The sequence below is a fragment of the Geotrypetes seraphini genome, chromosome 1 (assembly GCF_902459505.1).
Source record: "Geotrypetes seraphini chromosome 1, aGeoSer1.1, whole genome shotgun sequence".
Taxonomy (NCBI): Eukaryota; Metazoa; Chordata; class Amphibia; order Gymnophiona; family Dermophiidae; genus Geotrypetes; species Geotrypetes seraphini.
In genome coordinates this window covers 399,661,088-399,678,557 of record NC_047084.1, presented here as the reverse complement: position 1 = coordinate 399,678,557, position 17,470 = coordinate 399,661,088, and the positions used below count along the sequence as shown (strand labels likewise).

The window sequence follows — 17,470 nt, the reverse complement described above, 5'->3', positions numbered from 1 at the left end:
AGCGTAAATGGAAAAAATTGAAATCCCCTTCTGATAGACAATCCTGGAGAGACAACATCAAGTTCTACAACACTGTACAGTGGAACCTTGGTTTACGAGCATAATTCGTTCCAGAAGCATGCTCGTAAACCAAATTGCTCATATATCAAAGCAAGTTTCCCCATAGGAAGTAAGGGAAACTGCTTTGATTGGTTCCACCTCCTCCCCCCTCCCCCCACGAGGCTACCGGCGCTGCTCCATTCTCCCCCCCTCTCCAAACCACTCCCCGCGATCCAGCTTCCCCCCCCGCTCGCGTTGCCCCCCTCCACCGCGATCCTACTTTTCCCTCCTCCCGAGCAGTCAATGACACCCTTTACCCGACTTGGCACCAGTGCCAGTGCCCGAAGATCCTCCCTCTTCTGGCGCGGCTGGGCAGTGCGTCGGAGATCCTCATTCTTCTGGGCTGGGCTGGGCTGGACTGGCTTTGAGCATTTGCGCATGCTCAAAGCCTTCTGGTCTCACTCTCTCCGAGATTGAGAGCGAAACCAGAAGGCTTTGAGCATGTGCAAATGCTCAAAGCTAGCCCAGCCCAGCCCAGAAGAAGGAGGATCTCCAACGCACCGCCCAGCCCAGGCCGCGCCAGAAGAGGGAGGATCTTCGGGCACCGGCACTGGTGCCAAGTCGGGTAAAGGGTGTCATTGACTGCTCGGGTGGGGGGAAATAGGATCGCGGTGGAGGGGGGGCAATGCGAGTGGGGGGGGATGCCGGATCGCTGGGGGGGATGCCGGATCGCCGGGGGGGGGCGCTCGTACAGCGAGGCAAGCTCGGTTTATGAGGCACCAAGTTTGCAAATGTTTTGCTCGTCTTGCAAAACACTCGCAAACTGGTGCACTCGTAAACCGAGGTACCACTGTATTGAAAAAAGCAAGAAAAAATTTCTATGGTGACAAAATCACCAGATCAAAATACCAAACTAGTACACTGTTCAACATCTGGCGTAATTTAACCTCAAAAAATGACTCCGCCTTCCCCCTCTCTCCCCCATCCGCAAACGACCTAGCCAAATTTTTCAACAAAAAGATCATTACCATAAGAAGTTCCTTCCCCAACTATCTCTTACAATTCTCTACCTCCTAACGACTCCAACCCTATCCCTGCTGATAGATCCTGGACTGCCTTCGAACTAGCCTCCGAACCCCAGATCTCTAAACTTTGTCTCAAATTAAACTCCTGCAAATGTATCCTAGATCCTTTCCCATCCTACCTTTACGATAACATTCCTGCGCAGGCCATCACCTCCCTTACCAATCTTGTAAACATTGCCCTACTATCTGGCCTGTTCGTCACAGAAATGGGACACATTGCCTTATCCCCTCTACTGAAAAAAGCTGATCTCGACCCGTCCTCACCATCGAACTACCGCCCCATAGCAAACATCCTCCTCCTAACCAAACTGCTTGAGACCATAGTCGCTACCCAGCTATCTTCTTACCTAGAGAGATTCTCCATTCTTTCCCCCCCCATCAACATGGCTTTAGATCCAACTTCAGCACTAAGTCCCTCCTTGTTTCCCTAATATCAAAGATGCAACAACTACATTCTCGAAACAAATTCGCTGTTCTTTTAAAATTCGACCTCTCTGCTGCTTTCGATGTCGTCCACCACGACATACTACTTTATCAACTTTCCGAGATAGGAATTGAGCCCACCGTTCTTAACTGGTTCTCAAACTTCCTTCACTCTCGCTCCTACATTGTCAACTCTAATGGCACCATGTCTGCTCCTTGGTCTCCTTCCTGTGGTGTCCCTCAGGGATCACCCCTATCCCCTAACCTTTTTAATATCTATATGTCTTCACTGAAGCTCCTCCAGCTTTCCCCCCTTGAAACAATCTACACATACGCCGATGATATCCTTGTTCTTCTTAAAACAGACCAGAACCTCACCAACCTCCACGATAACATAACATCCTGCATAATGAGACTCCACTCCTGGTCCCTCTCGGTACGAATCAAAAACAAAATTACTCTGGCTTGGCCCAAAGTTAGAACACCTGCCTACCCTCTTCGCACTTCCCTCAGGCGCTGCTTTACACCTTGAGTTCTCAAGCAAGATCCTTGGCATCATTATTGACTCCTCTCTCTCCCTCAACGACCATCTCAACTCCTTGACAAAATCATGCTTTTTCAACCTCCACATGCTAAGGAAAGCAAGATCTTGCTTCCGCCAAAAACATTTTGCCGTCCTCGTCCAATCCATCATCCTTTCCAAACTTGACTACTGTAATGCCATTTACTTTTGCTTAACAAAAAAAAGCCTCCAAAGACTACAGCTTATTCAGAATACTGCAGCCAAGCTGATCTTTGCAAAATGTAAATCTGACCACGTCTCCCCACTCCTGGCCAAGCTTCACTGGCTCCCAGTGATTTCCAGAATCCAATTCAAATGCTCTTGCCTGACTTTTACGATTATTCACGGCATCCTTCCTTCCCTAATCCCACTTTCCTTTAACTCCTCACGCCCTGACTCCGCCAGGACCGCCCAAAGATTAAAACTATCCTTCCCCTCCCTACATGGTATTCTTCACGCAGGTAAACTGGGAAAATCACTTCTATTCAAAATCACAGGTCTCTGGAACTACCCCCTCTGCGGAACCTGAGCGCCCTCCATTTATTCCGCAAACAACTAAAAACCTGGCTCTTCTCTAACATGTAATTTCTTTTCCCTTACTTTCCACTCTATTTATAAACTTATATAAACCTTTTCCCTTCCTTTCTCATTTTTAAGTTCTTGTAAACCGTGCTGAGCTCTACTTTCGTAGAGATGATGCGGTATATAAACTTAAGGTTTAGTTTAGAAGCGAAAGACTTTAAAAACTTTCTTTCTTTACTCAATTACAATCTCCCTTCACCCACTCAAACGCATGAAAAAGGCCATCATTTAGATGTGGTAGCGATGTCCATAAAGGAGATCATTAACCCTCCCATCTCTCTCTCGGACGGTACTTGGTGTTATGATATCTGATCCGACCATTTCACTTATTTCAATCTAATTTGGACTCGGCTAAAATCTAAGACACACCCATGGACAAAAAGAGAACACCTCACAAGAGGCCATATCAACCCAGAGGACTATTGGTCACAATATGATCTACAAGCGAAGATAGACGAAGGAGTTGACTTCTATGCTCACTGGATGAAAACTAGCACGTCCATTTTAGATAAAATTGCCCCTATACGAAAGAGCAAAAGCTGCTCAAACAAATGCAACAAATGGTTTGACGTTGAACTCCTAACAATGAAACAATCAGTAAGACGATTGGAAAGAATCTTCCTTTTTCACTCTTTGCCCCCTAATGTGTTACCCATATATCTCCTCTTTCTACTTTAATGATTGTAGTTCACCCGCCTTTCCTTTTGTGTCTGTGTTGAATTTTGTATGCATATCTTATTTGGTAATAAATTGCTGTAAAGTCTTTCCCCTAGTCTAATCTGTAATACACTTTGAAATATTTGACATTGTATACACATCAAATTTTAGTAAAACTTGAAACTTTGAAAAAACAATCTTGTTAAGGGAGGAAGAGAGGGAGATTCAAGACCATGGATCCTTCCCCCTATGCCTGAGCCCAAATTGGGCGGGTCCAGGCCCACTCATGGCTATGCCCTTGTGCTAGAGGATATACATTTTGGTTAGGCTTGAAAGTTTTCACCATCTTCTGTTGATATATCAATAAAATGATGTGGAAGGGAATGATTGATAAAATCTGTATATATTCTTTTCATTCTCTAGTGAATCCATGTTTTCTTCTGTGTAGGTAAGCATCTGCTTGGAATGCAATAGCAGCAAGTTACGTGGGTTGAAGCGGAAATGGATTCGTTGCTCAGCACAAGCAACAGTCTTGCATCTAAAGAAGTTCATTGCCAAAAAACTTAACCTTTCTTCATTTAATGAGGTAATTCTATACAGATTAACTATGTTACAAAAGAGAGAAAAACTTAGAAGATGTTGGTAAAAGAAAAAGGGGCTTTTCATCCATGAAGTCTATTTGTGCCTGCCCACTGTACTGTCACATATAGGAGCCTACTTTTCAAAATGATTGGGGGTGTGATAAACCCAATGGAAATTACCTCTCCCTGGACATAGTCAAGTAGTTTGTTCAATATTGGGGATGCTCAATCACCCACAGAGCTGGCTCCTATGCTGTCACAAGTATAATTTGATTTCCAGTGCAATAGGTTTGTCATTCTGGACAAGTGGGTTATCTCCACAGGGCCATGATCCACTTTGGATTTGTTCTGTGACCCTCCTACTTCACCGGAGCTCTACTGCCACCTGCGGCGGCGTTTTTCTTTACAGGTTTCTTCTTTTTTTGCTCTTAGATCCAGAGGAGAGGGAGGAAGCAGGGAAAGTAGAGGGGAGGAGGACTAAACTACAGCAGGCAGGCAGATCGGGGTCGCAGCGAGAGCTAGCTCCGCCCACCCCCACGCGTCACAGGTCGCATCGGCCCGGGCTCCCCTTTAAGAGAAGGAGAGCCGGGGCACGAGGCGGACTGCGGCGGCGTTTTTCTTTGCAGGTTTCTTCTTTTTTTGCTCTTAGATCCAGAGGAGAGGGAGGAAGCAGGGAAAGTAGAGGGGAGGAGGACTAAACTACAGTAGGCAGGCAGATCGGGGTCGCGGCGAGAGCTAGCCCACCCCCACGCGTCACAGGTCGCATCGGCCCGGGCTCCCCTTTAAGAGAAGGAGAGCCGGGGCACGAGGCGGACTGCGGCGGCGTTTTTCTTTGCAGGTTTCTTCTTTTTTTTGCTCTTAGATCCAGAGGAGAAGGAGGAAGCAGGGAAAGTAGAGGGGAGGAGGACTAAACTACAGCTGGTAGGCAGATCGGGGTCGCGGCGAGAGCTAGCTCCGCCCCCACGCGTCGCAGGTCGCATCGGCCCGGGCTCCCCTTTAAGAGAAGGAGAGCCGGGGCACGAGGCGGACTGCGGCGGTGTTTCTCTCTTTACAGGTTTTCTTCTTTTTTTCCCTTTTAGATCCAGAGGAGAGGGAGGAAGCCGAAAAAGTAGAGGGGAGGAGGACTAAATAGCAGGCAGGCAGATCGGGGTCGCGGCGAGAGTTAGCTCCGCCCACCCCCACGCGTCACAGGTCGCATCGGCCCGGGCTCCCCTTTAAGAGAAGGAGAGCCGGGGCACGAGGCGGACTGTGGCGGCGTTTCTCTCTTTACAGGTTTTCTTCTTTTTTTCCCTTTTAGATCCGGAGGAGAGGGAGGAAGCCGAAAAAGTAGAGGGGAGGAGGACTAAATAGCAGGCAGGCAGATCGGGATCGCGGCGAGAGTTAGCTCCGCCCACCCCCACGCGTCACAGGTCGCATCAGCCCGGGCTCCCCTTTAAGAGAAAGGGAGCCAAAGGCGCCCAGCCGTTCGGCGAGAGCGCCTTTGCGAAGGAGCCTTGAGAAGGAGCCCAAGCAGCCCAGCAGCAAACCTAACTTTAACCTAAAAAAAAACTTTATCCTAACTTTAACCTAAAAAAAAAAAAAATAAGACTTTCTTTTTCTTCTCATTCTTCTCTCTCTACTCTTTCAGCTTCTCATTCTTCTCTCTCTCTCTACTCTTTCAGCTAGCTGCACGCCGGGATCCACTCTCAACCACCGAGGGACCATAGGAGCAAGGAGAAAGAAATGGAGGCTACAGGAACCCAGTGGAGCTACCCAGTTAACTGCATCGAATGTCATATGTATGACTACCTCCCCTCCGGGAAGCGGGCATATATATGCAGTCGATGTCAGAAACTGGATAGCCTGAAGAAGGAGGTCGGGAGACTGCAGATTCGAGTACAGGAACTGGAGGGACTGTGCACCATAGAGGAGCAGTGCTGGGAAAATGAAGACACCACCAGAGAGGACCACATCACGGAGCAAGTCAGAGAGCTCGAGAAGTTCATCGAGGAGGCTTGCAGGATGGTGGAGGCACAGGACGACCAACTCATCAGGAGAGAATCAACAGTCGGACGACAAAATCCACCAGACACCATGGGAGTAGGGCCTTGCGGGGAAACTGGACAGGCCAATGAGGAGGTGACCCAGCAGAACCCGGAGGAAGGACTAGGTGGCTGCGCCATTGACACAGACCTGAGACCGGAGAGACATTTGAGGAAGGGGAGATCTGCTATCGTAGTAGGAGACTCAATCCTCAGAGGAGTGGACAGTCACATAGCTGGAGGGAGAGACGACCGACTAGTGACATGTCTCCCCGGGGCAAGAACGAAGGACGTCATCAACAGAATTGAAAGGATCCTGGAAGGGGCCGAGACAGAGGAGACAGCTGTAGTAATCCATGTTGGAACCAACGACATCAGCAGAAGGGACTACAACAGGACTGCACTAACTGATCAGTTCAGGATCCTGGGGAGGAAACTGAAACTGAGGGCATGCAAGATAGCCTTCTCGGAGATCCTGCCAATACCGAGAGCGGACACACGGAGGCAGAGTGAACTGCAAGCAATAAACGGTTGGCTCAGGAGATGGTGCGAGGAGGAGGGTTTCCTTTTTGTTCGGAACTGGACAACTTTCTTGGGAAAGAATAAACTCTACAGGAGAGATGGACTGCACCTGAGCACGACTGGGACGAGGATGCTGGCACGCAACGTCCAGAGCATCATAGACTTGGCTTTAAACTAAGGAAGGGGGGAAAGCCGACAGTCAATCTGACACATCGGCCAAATGTATCAAAAAAGGATACTGAGCAAGGACATTGTAAAAGAGGACATGGGACTGAGTGGGAAACTTTTGGAAAAAGGACCTAAGGAAACAATACAAGGGCCTAGGGCCAGGGACATTGAGCAAGGACATTGTAAAAAAGGGACCGGGGCTGAGTGGGAATTTTCAGGAAAAGGACCTAAGGACGCAATGCAGAGGACTGAGTTGGAATTTTTTGAAAAAGGACCTAAGGATAGATCGCAGGAGTCTAGGGCACAAATGTCCTTGGTAAGCAGGACTAAAAGAGAACAACGGATCCCAGAAGGACAACCAATAATGGGGAAACAAGCTGAGGAGGAAACAGACACACCACAGGAGGAGGATGACCGAGACGAAGCTTGGAGATTAGCAACTTACGAGGGGGACGCTAGGAGTGCCAAACCATGAGGAACAACAGCAAGAAAGGCGAACAACCGGGACTTACATTTCTTGTACACTAACACTAGGAGCCTAGGGGCTAAAATGGGAGAGCTGGAAGTATTAGCCTGCAAAAAGGGCCTAGACATAATCGGAGTCACAGAAACGTGGTGGACTGATGACAATAAATGGGATGTGGCCTTACCAGGGTTCAAACTCTACAGGAGAGATAGGTCACACAAAAAAGGTGGAGGAATAGCGCTATATATAAAAGATTCCATACCTTCAATCAGGATGGAAACAACAGTAAGAGCGGACGACTTGGAATCATTATGGGTTAAACTACCAGGAGGAGCAGGAACAGACATAAAATTGGGTGTGTACTATCGCCCACCTGGACAATCGGAAGAAATCGACCAGGACCTGGAGGCCAAACTGAGGCAGTTCTGCAAAAGCGGAAGCATGGTGGTGATGGGGGACTTCAACTACCCGGGAATAGACTGGAGCATCGGGCACTCAAGCTGTACGAGAGAGACCAAATTCATGGAAGTCATGAGGGACTGTTTCATGGAACAGCTGGTCACGGAACCAACACGGGAAGATGGCACTCTTGACCTAATCTTCAACGGACTAGGGGGACCCGCTAAGGAGGTGGCGGTACTAGCCCCACTAGGAAACAGTGATCACAACACGATCCAGTACAGGCTAGAAATTGGACCATCAAAGGTGAAAAGAACCACAATGACAGCACTCAACTTCAAAAAAGGGAATTATGATGCCATGAGGAAAATGGTGGGGAAGAAACTCATCGATACCACAAGGAAATTAGAGTCCATAGAAAAGGCCTGGACCCTACTCAAGGGCACGGTGCACGAAGCACAGAACCTGTGCGTCCCCAAGTTCAGGAAAGGGTGCAAGAAAAATAGAACAAAAAACCCAGTGTGGATAACAAATGCAGTGAAAAAGGCAATAAGCGATAAGAAGGCATCATTCAAACAATGGAAAAAGGACCAGACAGACGACAACCAAAAGGAGCATAAAAGACACCAAAAGGAGTGTCACCGAGTGGTTAGGAAAGCAAAAAGAGAATATGAAGAAAGACTGGCAGGGGAAGCAACAAACTTAAAATCATTCTTCAGGTATGTCAAGGGGAAGCAACCAGCTAGGGAGGAAGTAGGACCCTTGGATGATGGAGACAGGAAGGGAGTGGTAAAAGAGGAAAAGGAGATAGCGGACAGGTTAAATGAGTTCTTCACGTCAGTTTTCACAATGGAGGACACAACCAACATTACGGAACCCGAGGAAATCGGAAAAGGAGATCAGGATGAAAATCTGGTCCAACTAGAGGTGAGCAAGATGGATGTCCTCAGGCAGATAGACAGGCTAAAGTGCGACAAATCGCCAGGAACGGACGGCATTCATCCAAGGGTACTCAAGGAACTAAGGAACGAAATAGCTGAGCCACTTCGACAAATATGCAACCTATCCCTAAAACTGGAGAGATCCCAGAGGACTGGAAAATAGCAAATGTCACGCCCATCTTCAAGAAAGGCTCAAGGGGAGACCCAGGAAACTACAGGCCGGTGAGCTTGACCTCGGTCCCTGGAAAGATGATGGAAGCGCTGATTAAAGACAGCATTTGGGAACACATCGAAAACAATGGGCAACTAAAGTCGAGCCAACATGGCTTCTGCAAGGGCAGGTCATGCCTCACGAACTTATTATTCTTCTTTGAGGGGGTGACCAGCCAGGTGGATAGAGGGGAATCCATAGACAGCATTTACCTTGACTTCCAAAAAGCCTTCGACAAGGTACCACACGAAAGACTGCTAAGGAAGCTATGGAACCACGGGGTGCAAGGGGAGGTCCACCGATGGATCAAAAACTGGCTGGCGGACAGGAAACAGAGGGTTGGAGTAAAGGGCCATTACTCAGATTGGCAAAGGGTCACGAGCGAAGTTCCACAGGGGTCGGTGCTGGGACCGCTCCTGTTCAATATATTTATTAACGACCTGGAGGCGGGAACAAAATGTGAGGTTATTAAATTTGCGGATGACACTAAATTATACAGCAGGGTCATAACCATGGAGGACTGCGAAGACCTCCAAAAAAATCTGACAACGCTGGAAGAGTGGGCCAAAAAGTGGCAAATGAGTTGAAACATAGGGAAATGCAAGGTCATGCATATTGGGAAAAAGAACCCGATGTTTACTTACAAGATGGGGGGATCACCGCTAGGGGTGAGCAACCTTGAAAGAGACCTGGGAGTGATAGTGGATGCAACATTGAAGGCGTCGGCGCAGTGCGCCACAGCCTCAAGGAAAGCGAACAAAATGTTGGGTATCATTAAGAAAGGTATCACAACCAGGACGAAGGAAGTCATCCTGCCACTGTATCGTGCAATGGTGCGCCTGCACCTGGAGTACTATGTCCAGTACTGGTCGCCGTACCTCAAGAAAGACATGGCGGTACTTGAGAGAGTCCAGAGAAGAGCAACTAAGCTAATAAAAGGTATGGGGGACCTCTCATATACTGACAGACTGAAAAAGCTGGGGCTTTTCTCCCTGGAAAAGCGACGACTCAGGGGAGACATGATAGAAACCTTCAAGATCATGAAGGGCATAGAAAAAGTGGATAGGGACAGATTTTTCAAACTAAGGGGAACCACAGGTACAAGGGGGCACTCGGAGAAATTGAAAGGGGAAAGGTTTAGAACAAACGCCAGGAAGTTCTTTTTCACCCAGAGGGTGGTGGATACATGGAACGCGCTGCCGGAGGATGTGATAGGCAGAAGTACGCTACAGGGCTTCAAAGAAGGTCTGGACAGGTACCTGGAGGACAAAGGGATTGAGGGGTACAGATAGGAGTAGAGGTAAGGTTATAGGGACAGGATTAGAGGTAAATTACAAAATTAGTCAGAGACCACTGTTCAGGCAGTGGGCCTGATGGGCCGCCGCGGGAGCGGACCGCTGGGCAGGAAGGACCCAGCGGAGGCAACTTCTTATGTTCTTATGCAGTTTTTCCCTTTTGCCGGCGAGCCAAAAGGAGTGTTTCTGTTCTGCTCTTTCCTTCATCTGAACCTACTCCATTCTGTTTATATTTTTTTTGAAGGTGTGGTCTCCAGAATTGCACACAAGGTCTCACCAGAGTCTTCTAGAGCACCATCAATACTCATTTTCTGATGTTACAGTGGGTGATCATCTGGCATGGTTCTAAACTTTTAAAAAACTAACTTTGTTCAGATGGGGGTTTATGTCAAGGAATTATTGTCTGGAAGGAGTGGAAATGCGGTGGGCAAAACTGAAAGGAGCAATTGTAAGAGCGACAAACCTTTTTGTAAGGCAAGTAAGTAAAAGTAAGAGGAAAAGAAGGCCACTTTGGTTCTCAAAAGTAGTAGCTGAGAAGGTTAGAACTAAGAGGTTAGCTTTCATAACTACAAAAGATCGCAGAAAGAGGAAGACAGGCAAAAATATCTGAAAAAGTTAAGAGAGGCTGGTCATGTAGTCAGGAAAGCAAAGATACAAATGGAAGAAAAAATATCTGACACGTAAAACAGGGGACAAGACATTTTTTAGATATATTAGTGATAGGAAGAAGTGCAAAAGTGGCATTGTGAGACTCAAAGGAGAAGGGGAAGAATATGTAGAAGCTGATAAAAGCCAAATTGTTTAACAAATATTTCTGTTCTGTGTTCACGGCTGAAGCGCCGAGAGTGGGACCACAGAAGACAAACGTGAATAAGGATGGAGGAGTAATACACCCTGATCAATTTTGAGGTTTGTGTTCATGAGGAGATAGCTAAAATTAAGGTAGACAAAGCGATGGGGCCGGATGGTGTACATCCAAAGGTGCTGAAGGAACTTAGGGAAGTTCTGGTAGCTCAGCTGACTGACCTTTTCAATGAGTCTCTAGAGTCGGTGGTACCGGAGGACTGGAGAATGGTGGATGAGGTCCTCGGTAAGTCTGACTTCTGTGGTAAGCAAATTAATGGAAACACTTTAAAACAGAGAATGGTGAAGTTTCTGGAATCCTGTGGATTACGGGACCGGAGGCAACATGGATTCACTAGAAGTAGGTCTTGTCAGACAAATCTGATCAATTTCTTTGACTGGGTCACCAGAGAATTGGATAGAAAATGTGCGCTAGATGTGGTGTATTTAGATTTTAGCAAAACCTTTGAAAGTGTTCCATACAGACGTCTAATAAACAAACTGAGTGCCTTCGGGATGGGTCCCAAAGTGACAGGCTGGGTCAAGAACTGGTTGAGTGGAAGATGACAGAGGGTAGTGATCAGTAGAGATTGCTCTAAGGAAATGGATGTTACCAGTGGTGTGCCTTAAGGTTCTGTTCTTGAGCCTGTTCTTTTTAACATGTTTATAAATGATATTGCTGAAGGTTTGTCGGGCAAGATTTGCCTCTTTGCGGATAATACCAAAATCTGCAATAGAGTAGACACACTGGATGGTGTGAATAACATGAAAAAAGACCTGGTGAAACTTGAAGAATGGTCTGAAATTTGGCAACTAAAATTAAATGCTAAGAAATGCAAGGTCATGCATTTGGACTGCAAAAACCTGAGGGAATGGTACAGTTTAGGGTTGAAGAATTTATGTGCACGACAGAAGAGCAAGACAGTTTAGGGGGTGAAGAACTTATGTGCACAACAGAAGAGCGGGACTTGTGTGTGATTGTATGTGATGATCTTAAGGTGGCTGTGAAAGCTAGAAGGATGCTAAGTTGCATAGGGAGAGGTATGGCCAGTAGGAAAAAGGAGATATTGATGCCCCTGTATAAGACTTTGTTGAGACCTCATTTAGAATATTGTGTACAAATCTGGAGGCCGCACCTTCAAAAAGATATAAAAAAGATGGAGTCGGTCCAGAGGAAGGGTATTAAAATGGTATGTGATCTTCATCATAAGGCGTATGGGGACAGACTTAAAGATCTCAATCTGTATACTTTGGAGGAAAGGCGGGAAAGGGGAGCTATGATAGAGACGTTTAAATACCTAAGTAATGTAAATGCGCATGAGTCGAGTCTCTTATTTGAAAGGAAACTCTGGAATGAGAGAGCATAGGATGAAGTTAAGAGGTGATAAACTCTGGAGTAATCTAAGGAAATACTTTTTTACAGAAAGGGTGGTAGATGCATGGAACAGTGTCCCAGAAGATGTGGTGGAGGCAGAGACTTTGAATTCAAAAGGGCCTGGGATAGGCACGTGGGATTTCTCTGAGAGAGAAAGAGATAATGGTTACTGTGGATGGGCAGACTAGATGAACCATTTAGCCTTTATCTGCCATCATATTTCTATGTTTTTCCTACTGGCCATACCTCTTCCTATGCACCTTAGCATCGTTCTAGCTTTCACAGTCACCTTTACAACCTGTTTGGCCACCTTAAGAACAACACATATTATCACACCCAAGTCTGGCTTCTCTTTCATGCACAAAAGTTCCTCACCCCCTAAACTGTACCATTCCCTTGGGTTTTTACAGTCAAATGCATGAGTATGCCAAATTTCAGACCATTCTTCAGGTTTCGCTAGGTCCTTCCTTGTGTTCTTCATACCATCAGGGGTGTCTACTCTGTTGCAGATTTTGGTTTCATCTGCAAAGAGGCAAATCTTACCCGACAGTCTTTCAGACATTAATTTATCACAGAGACAGTTATCTCTTCTCAATGACTTGTACAAGATACTCAGCAAAGCTCAGAATGCTCTGATTCTCCAGTTTGGCCTCAGCAGCGCTTTTGACCTTGTGGACCATGACATAGTGTCACAAAGTTTGGATGCCTTCAGTCTAACAGGAAATGTACTAAGCTGGTTTAAAGGCTTCTTAAAATCTCGTAGCTACCAAGTTAAAATTAAAGACACATTATCTACCTTATAGAATAGTGAATGTGGTGTTCCTCAGGGCTTCCCTCTACTCCCTTGCTCTTCATTGTTTATCTTTCATCTTTAGGGATCCAGCTCAGCAATCTTAATATCTCTCATTACAGCTAAGCTGACGACATCACCATCATTCCTATTACTAGCTTAACTCCTCCTGAACTGCATTTACTAGATACCAAGGTAATGGCGGAATAGAAATCACTAATGTAATGTAATACAATGGAAAACTGGTTGTCCAGCCACAAGTGAAAGCCACGGAAAAAGCTATATTCTTTTTAACTATGGCTTCCCATTCTCCATAACCTGAAGAGTTGTCAAATGTCTTATCTCCCAAAACATCAGAATCCTAGTAGTACATCTAGACAGGCAAATGTCCATGCCTGTTCACTTCGACCTAGTCATTTGAAAAGGTTTCTGCACACACTGGAAGCTCAAATCAATAAGGAAATATTTTGACCAAGCATCTTTCATCCTCCTAATTCAGTCTCTAGTATCTTGGACTATTACAACATTATCTACTTGTCTGGACTTCGCAAACACTTCCAGAAGTTTAGCATAATCCAAAACATCGCTAATATTCATAAGAACATAAGAATTGCTGCTGCTGGGTCAGATCAGTGGTCAATTGTACCCAGCAGTCCGCTCACGCAGCGGTCCTCTGGTCAAAGACTAGCGCCCTAACTGAAACTAGCCCTACCTGCGTACGTTCTGGTTCAGCAGGAACTTGTCTAACTTTGTCTTTAATCCCTGGAAGGTGTTTTCCCCTATGACAGACTCCGGAAGAGCATTCCAGTTTTCTACCACTCTCTGGGTGAAGAAGAACTTCCTTATGTTCGTACAGAATCTATCCCCTTTCAATTTGAGAGAGTGCCTTCTCGTTCTCCCTACCTTGGAGAAGGTGAACAACCTGTTCTTTCCGTTGCTGTGCTTCCCAATGACTGGGAATCTGCGGTTGTATGCCGGATCTTCAGATCCCTCAGAGGCTTTAGAACCTGGGAACGATCACACGTTATGCATTTATTTAATTTATTTAAATCTGTGGCTTTGTCTACTCTCATCTTGGAATCTATGCAGGAGTTGAACTTAATCACTCAGTCAGCTCCATCCACTTCCTCTTCATGGCTATATAGTGTGTGGTCACAATCTATTGCTTTTCCCTGGCATCCTGGTATGCCTATCAGGGCAATGGTGCTTAAGATTACGAGAGCCATGTCTAGTTGGTATATTAGGCGCAAGAGTGCCAGCAGCTTCTTGGTCAGCATACAGTGAACTTTTAGTGCAGGTAATGAAGTGCATCTCCCTTTCCAGTGAGGGTGGTGTGGTGCAGGACCACCAGGTGGATATGGCCCTCAGGTGCCTCTTTGAGTCAGTGGCCTTGGGCATAAAGGCTACTCCAGCAGTGTCATTTGTCACATGTGCTTGTCTGTCCCGGCTACGTACTCTGGTAAGTGAGGCTGTAGAGCCCCCTCCTAAACTTCTTATGACAGATGCCCTGAATGATGACCTTATTCAGGTCCTGGATAGGCTATTGGCGTATTCGATATCTGCTTGCAGAATGCTCTGGATTAGACAGTGAGCCAGTGGTTCCACCTCTAAGGCTACTCTTGCTAGGCTTCCTTTTGAGGGGCATTTGTTATTTGGCAAGGTTTTGGACGCTCTCATCCATTCTGTAGTGGGCCTCTAGAGGTTCAGGGCACTCTGCTTTTCATAGTTCCAGGTGTTTTCATCCATATTCAAGCTCCTCATCTCAAATTTTCCTAGGGCTACTGGCAGAGGTTCTCAGACTTCTGACGAAGCCAGTCTTCAGCCGCCTGTTTGGCTCTCTCTGTTAAAAAAAAAAAAAAAAAAAAAAAAAGCATTCTGCCACTATATATTGAGGTCAGACTCTCAACTCGTCCAATCAGTTGATTCTGGACATTATTTTGTCCAGCTACAACCTAGACTATGCCCGGCCTCTGAGAGACTGCTTTGTGGATTCTCCCGTGGGGCACTTGGACAAGGTGGTCAAAGTGCGAACCACTGAACAAAGATTGTTGGCTGTTCAGGCCATGGAACTAGTGCTGCCCGAAGTCTCGGGCTTTGGCAGCTACTCTATATTGTATATTGTGTCACAGGAGGACTCCAGATAACTGGAGTCTTCTCCTGGATCTTATGCACATAAATTCAGCTCTCAAAAGTTCCACACTTTCACATGGTGACAGTTTGGTCTGCAGTAGCAGTGATGGCCCTGGGAGAGTTCCTTGCCTCTCTGGCTCTCACAGAGGCTTACATATTCTCATTTATCGGGAGCACCGGCATTTCTTCTGGTTTCATGTTCTGAAATCTTTCCCAGTTTATAACTCTGCATTTTGGCCTTCCTATGGTGCCTTGTACCTTCTTCAAGGTGGCGGTGGTCATGCCAGATCGCTGGAGGAAGATGGAACTGCAGGAGCACCTTTTCTTGGATGTTTGGCTGTTCAGTGCCCCCTCATTGGCTGAGGATCAGCGCACAGTGGATCAGGTGGTCCAAGGTCCTGGAAGGGCCTGGGTTGCTTTACAGGAAAAACACTTTGACTCCAGTGCAATCTCTGGAATATCTAGGGATCTTAATCAACATGGCAGCTGGCTGAGTTTATCTTCCAGAGGTGTGCAGGCAGCTGTTGCTGCTTAGATTCTTGCCTTCTGGGCAAAGCAGCTTTGTATGAGACTCTCTCCAGGCCTTGGGGTTCATGGCAGTCTCCATGGATGTGGTTCTTTGGGCAAGGGCACTTGTGCATCCTTTGCAGCAAGTGTTGCTTTCACGCTGGGCTCCTCAGATGGCAGTATTGCAAGCAGCTCTTCATTGGACTTTGGAAGTCTGGGCCAGCATGAATCAGTGGCTTCTTCCATAGTGCCTCTCCAGAGGCATGCGTCTTGGGTGATTGTGATGACAGATGCCATGACAACCATCATCCCATTCAAAGGCGTATGATGCCCTTTCTAAGGCAATGGTCAATTAACCACTTGGAGCTGCAGGCCATTTGCTTGGCTCTTGTGAAGTTGCAAACATCTCTGGAAGGCCCAGCAGACCGAGTCTTCTACAACAATGTGGCAGTGGTAGTGTTTTTCACTCACCAGAGAGAACACAAGAGTGCTTCTCTGGCTAAGGAAGCCTGCCTGCTCTTTCTCTGGGTGGGTGCGTCATCTCCAGGGCCTTTCGGCAACGTATGTGGTGGGAGTCACCAGTGTTAAAGCAGACTTTCTCAGCAGACAGTCCTTGGATCTGGGTGAGTGGGTGCTTTCCTTAGCAGTGTTTCATACACTTGTGTGGCACTGGGGTAAGTCTCACTCCAACCCCATAGTAGCGACAAAGCACGCGAAAGCCATCTGCTTTTTCAGTCAAAGATCTGAGCCTGGAAGTGAGGACCTAGACATGTTGGTACAGCTGTAGATGCAGGGAGTTCTACTGTATGTATTTCCTCCCTGGCCCATGATAGGTCAGGTCCTTTGCCAACTTGTGACTCTTCAGGGAAGGGTCATTCTGGTGGTTCCAGATGAGCCTTACAGACCGTGGTATGCAGATCTGATGCATCATTGTGTAGGTCCAGGTCTTCAGTTGTGGGCAATTCCAGACCTTTTCTCTCAGGGTCCAGGATCCTGATTGCTTTGCTCTTATGACATGGCTATCTATCCCCTTTCAACTTTAAAGAGTGCCCTCCCTACCTAGGAGAGGGTGAACAACCTGTCCTTATCTACTAAGTCTTGAATGTTTTGATCATTTCCCCTCAATCTCCTCTGTTTGAGGGAGAAGAGGCCCAGTTTCTATAATCTATCACTGTACGGCAGTTCCTCCAACCCTGAAGTAGGCTGCTGTCTAGGCCTACCTCGGAATGGAGACTCCACACACTATATACTGGTTTCAATAGGTATACATTTATTAGGAAATCAGTAACAGCTTACAAGAATAAATCATTCAGCATATACTGGAACAGATGTGATCCTCAGGCCTGAGGGTCCTCTGATGTCTGTTCTGTTTACTTCTGCTTATAGGCCTGGTTTTATACATTTCTTGGTGGTTAATACCACGTTAGCCTAAATCACATGATACATCTTTTATTGGTTATTTTTCTTATACGTCAATACATAAGTAGATTCATTTATTGGCTTATCTATTTGTGTCATCTTATACGTCTGTTCAGTTTGCCGTAAGGCCTAACCTTTTCCTGCAAATGCCCTTTTCCCTTTACCATATATGCAATTCCGAGTCCAAAATTCCTTCTCTGCTGTGGTAACACATGATATATCTTGCTAAATAATGTTCCTGAGTACTCTGATTTTCTGACCATGAGCTGTGTTCCTCTTTGCATAATATCCGGCCAGGTGCCATGCATCGGAATTTAAGTCTTGTTTCTTACAAGTTTTTGCTTACCATAGCTAACTCAGAAACAGAATATTTCTCAATCACTATAGGCCAGCTGGCAAGTGGGTTATGAAATATCTTTTACAGTTAATATACTGATTTATTAGAGCAAGAGGG

At 46.4% G+C, this 17,470-nt stretch overlaps 1 protein-coding gene across 1 annotated transcript in view; it reads left to right on the top strand.

Moving 5' to 3' along the window:
* PCGF3 (polycomb group ring finger 3) overlaps positions 1-17,470 on the top strand; it is a 1,052,715-nt gene that overhangs the window by 923,221 nt on the left and 112,024 nt on the right. The window contains 1 exon segment of the mRNA XM_033918044.1: positions 3,797-3,934. Coding sequence (XP_033773935.1) covers positions 3,797-3,934 — 138 coding nt within the window.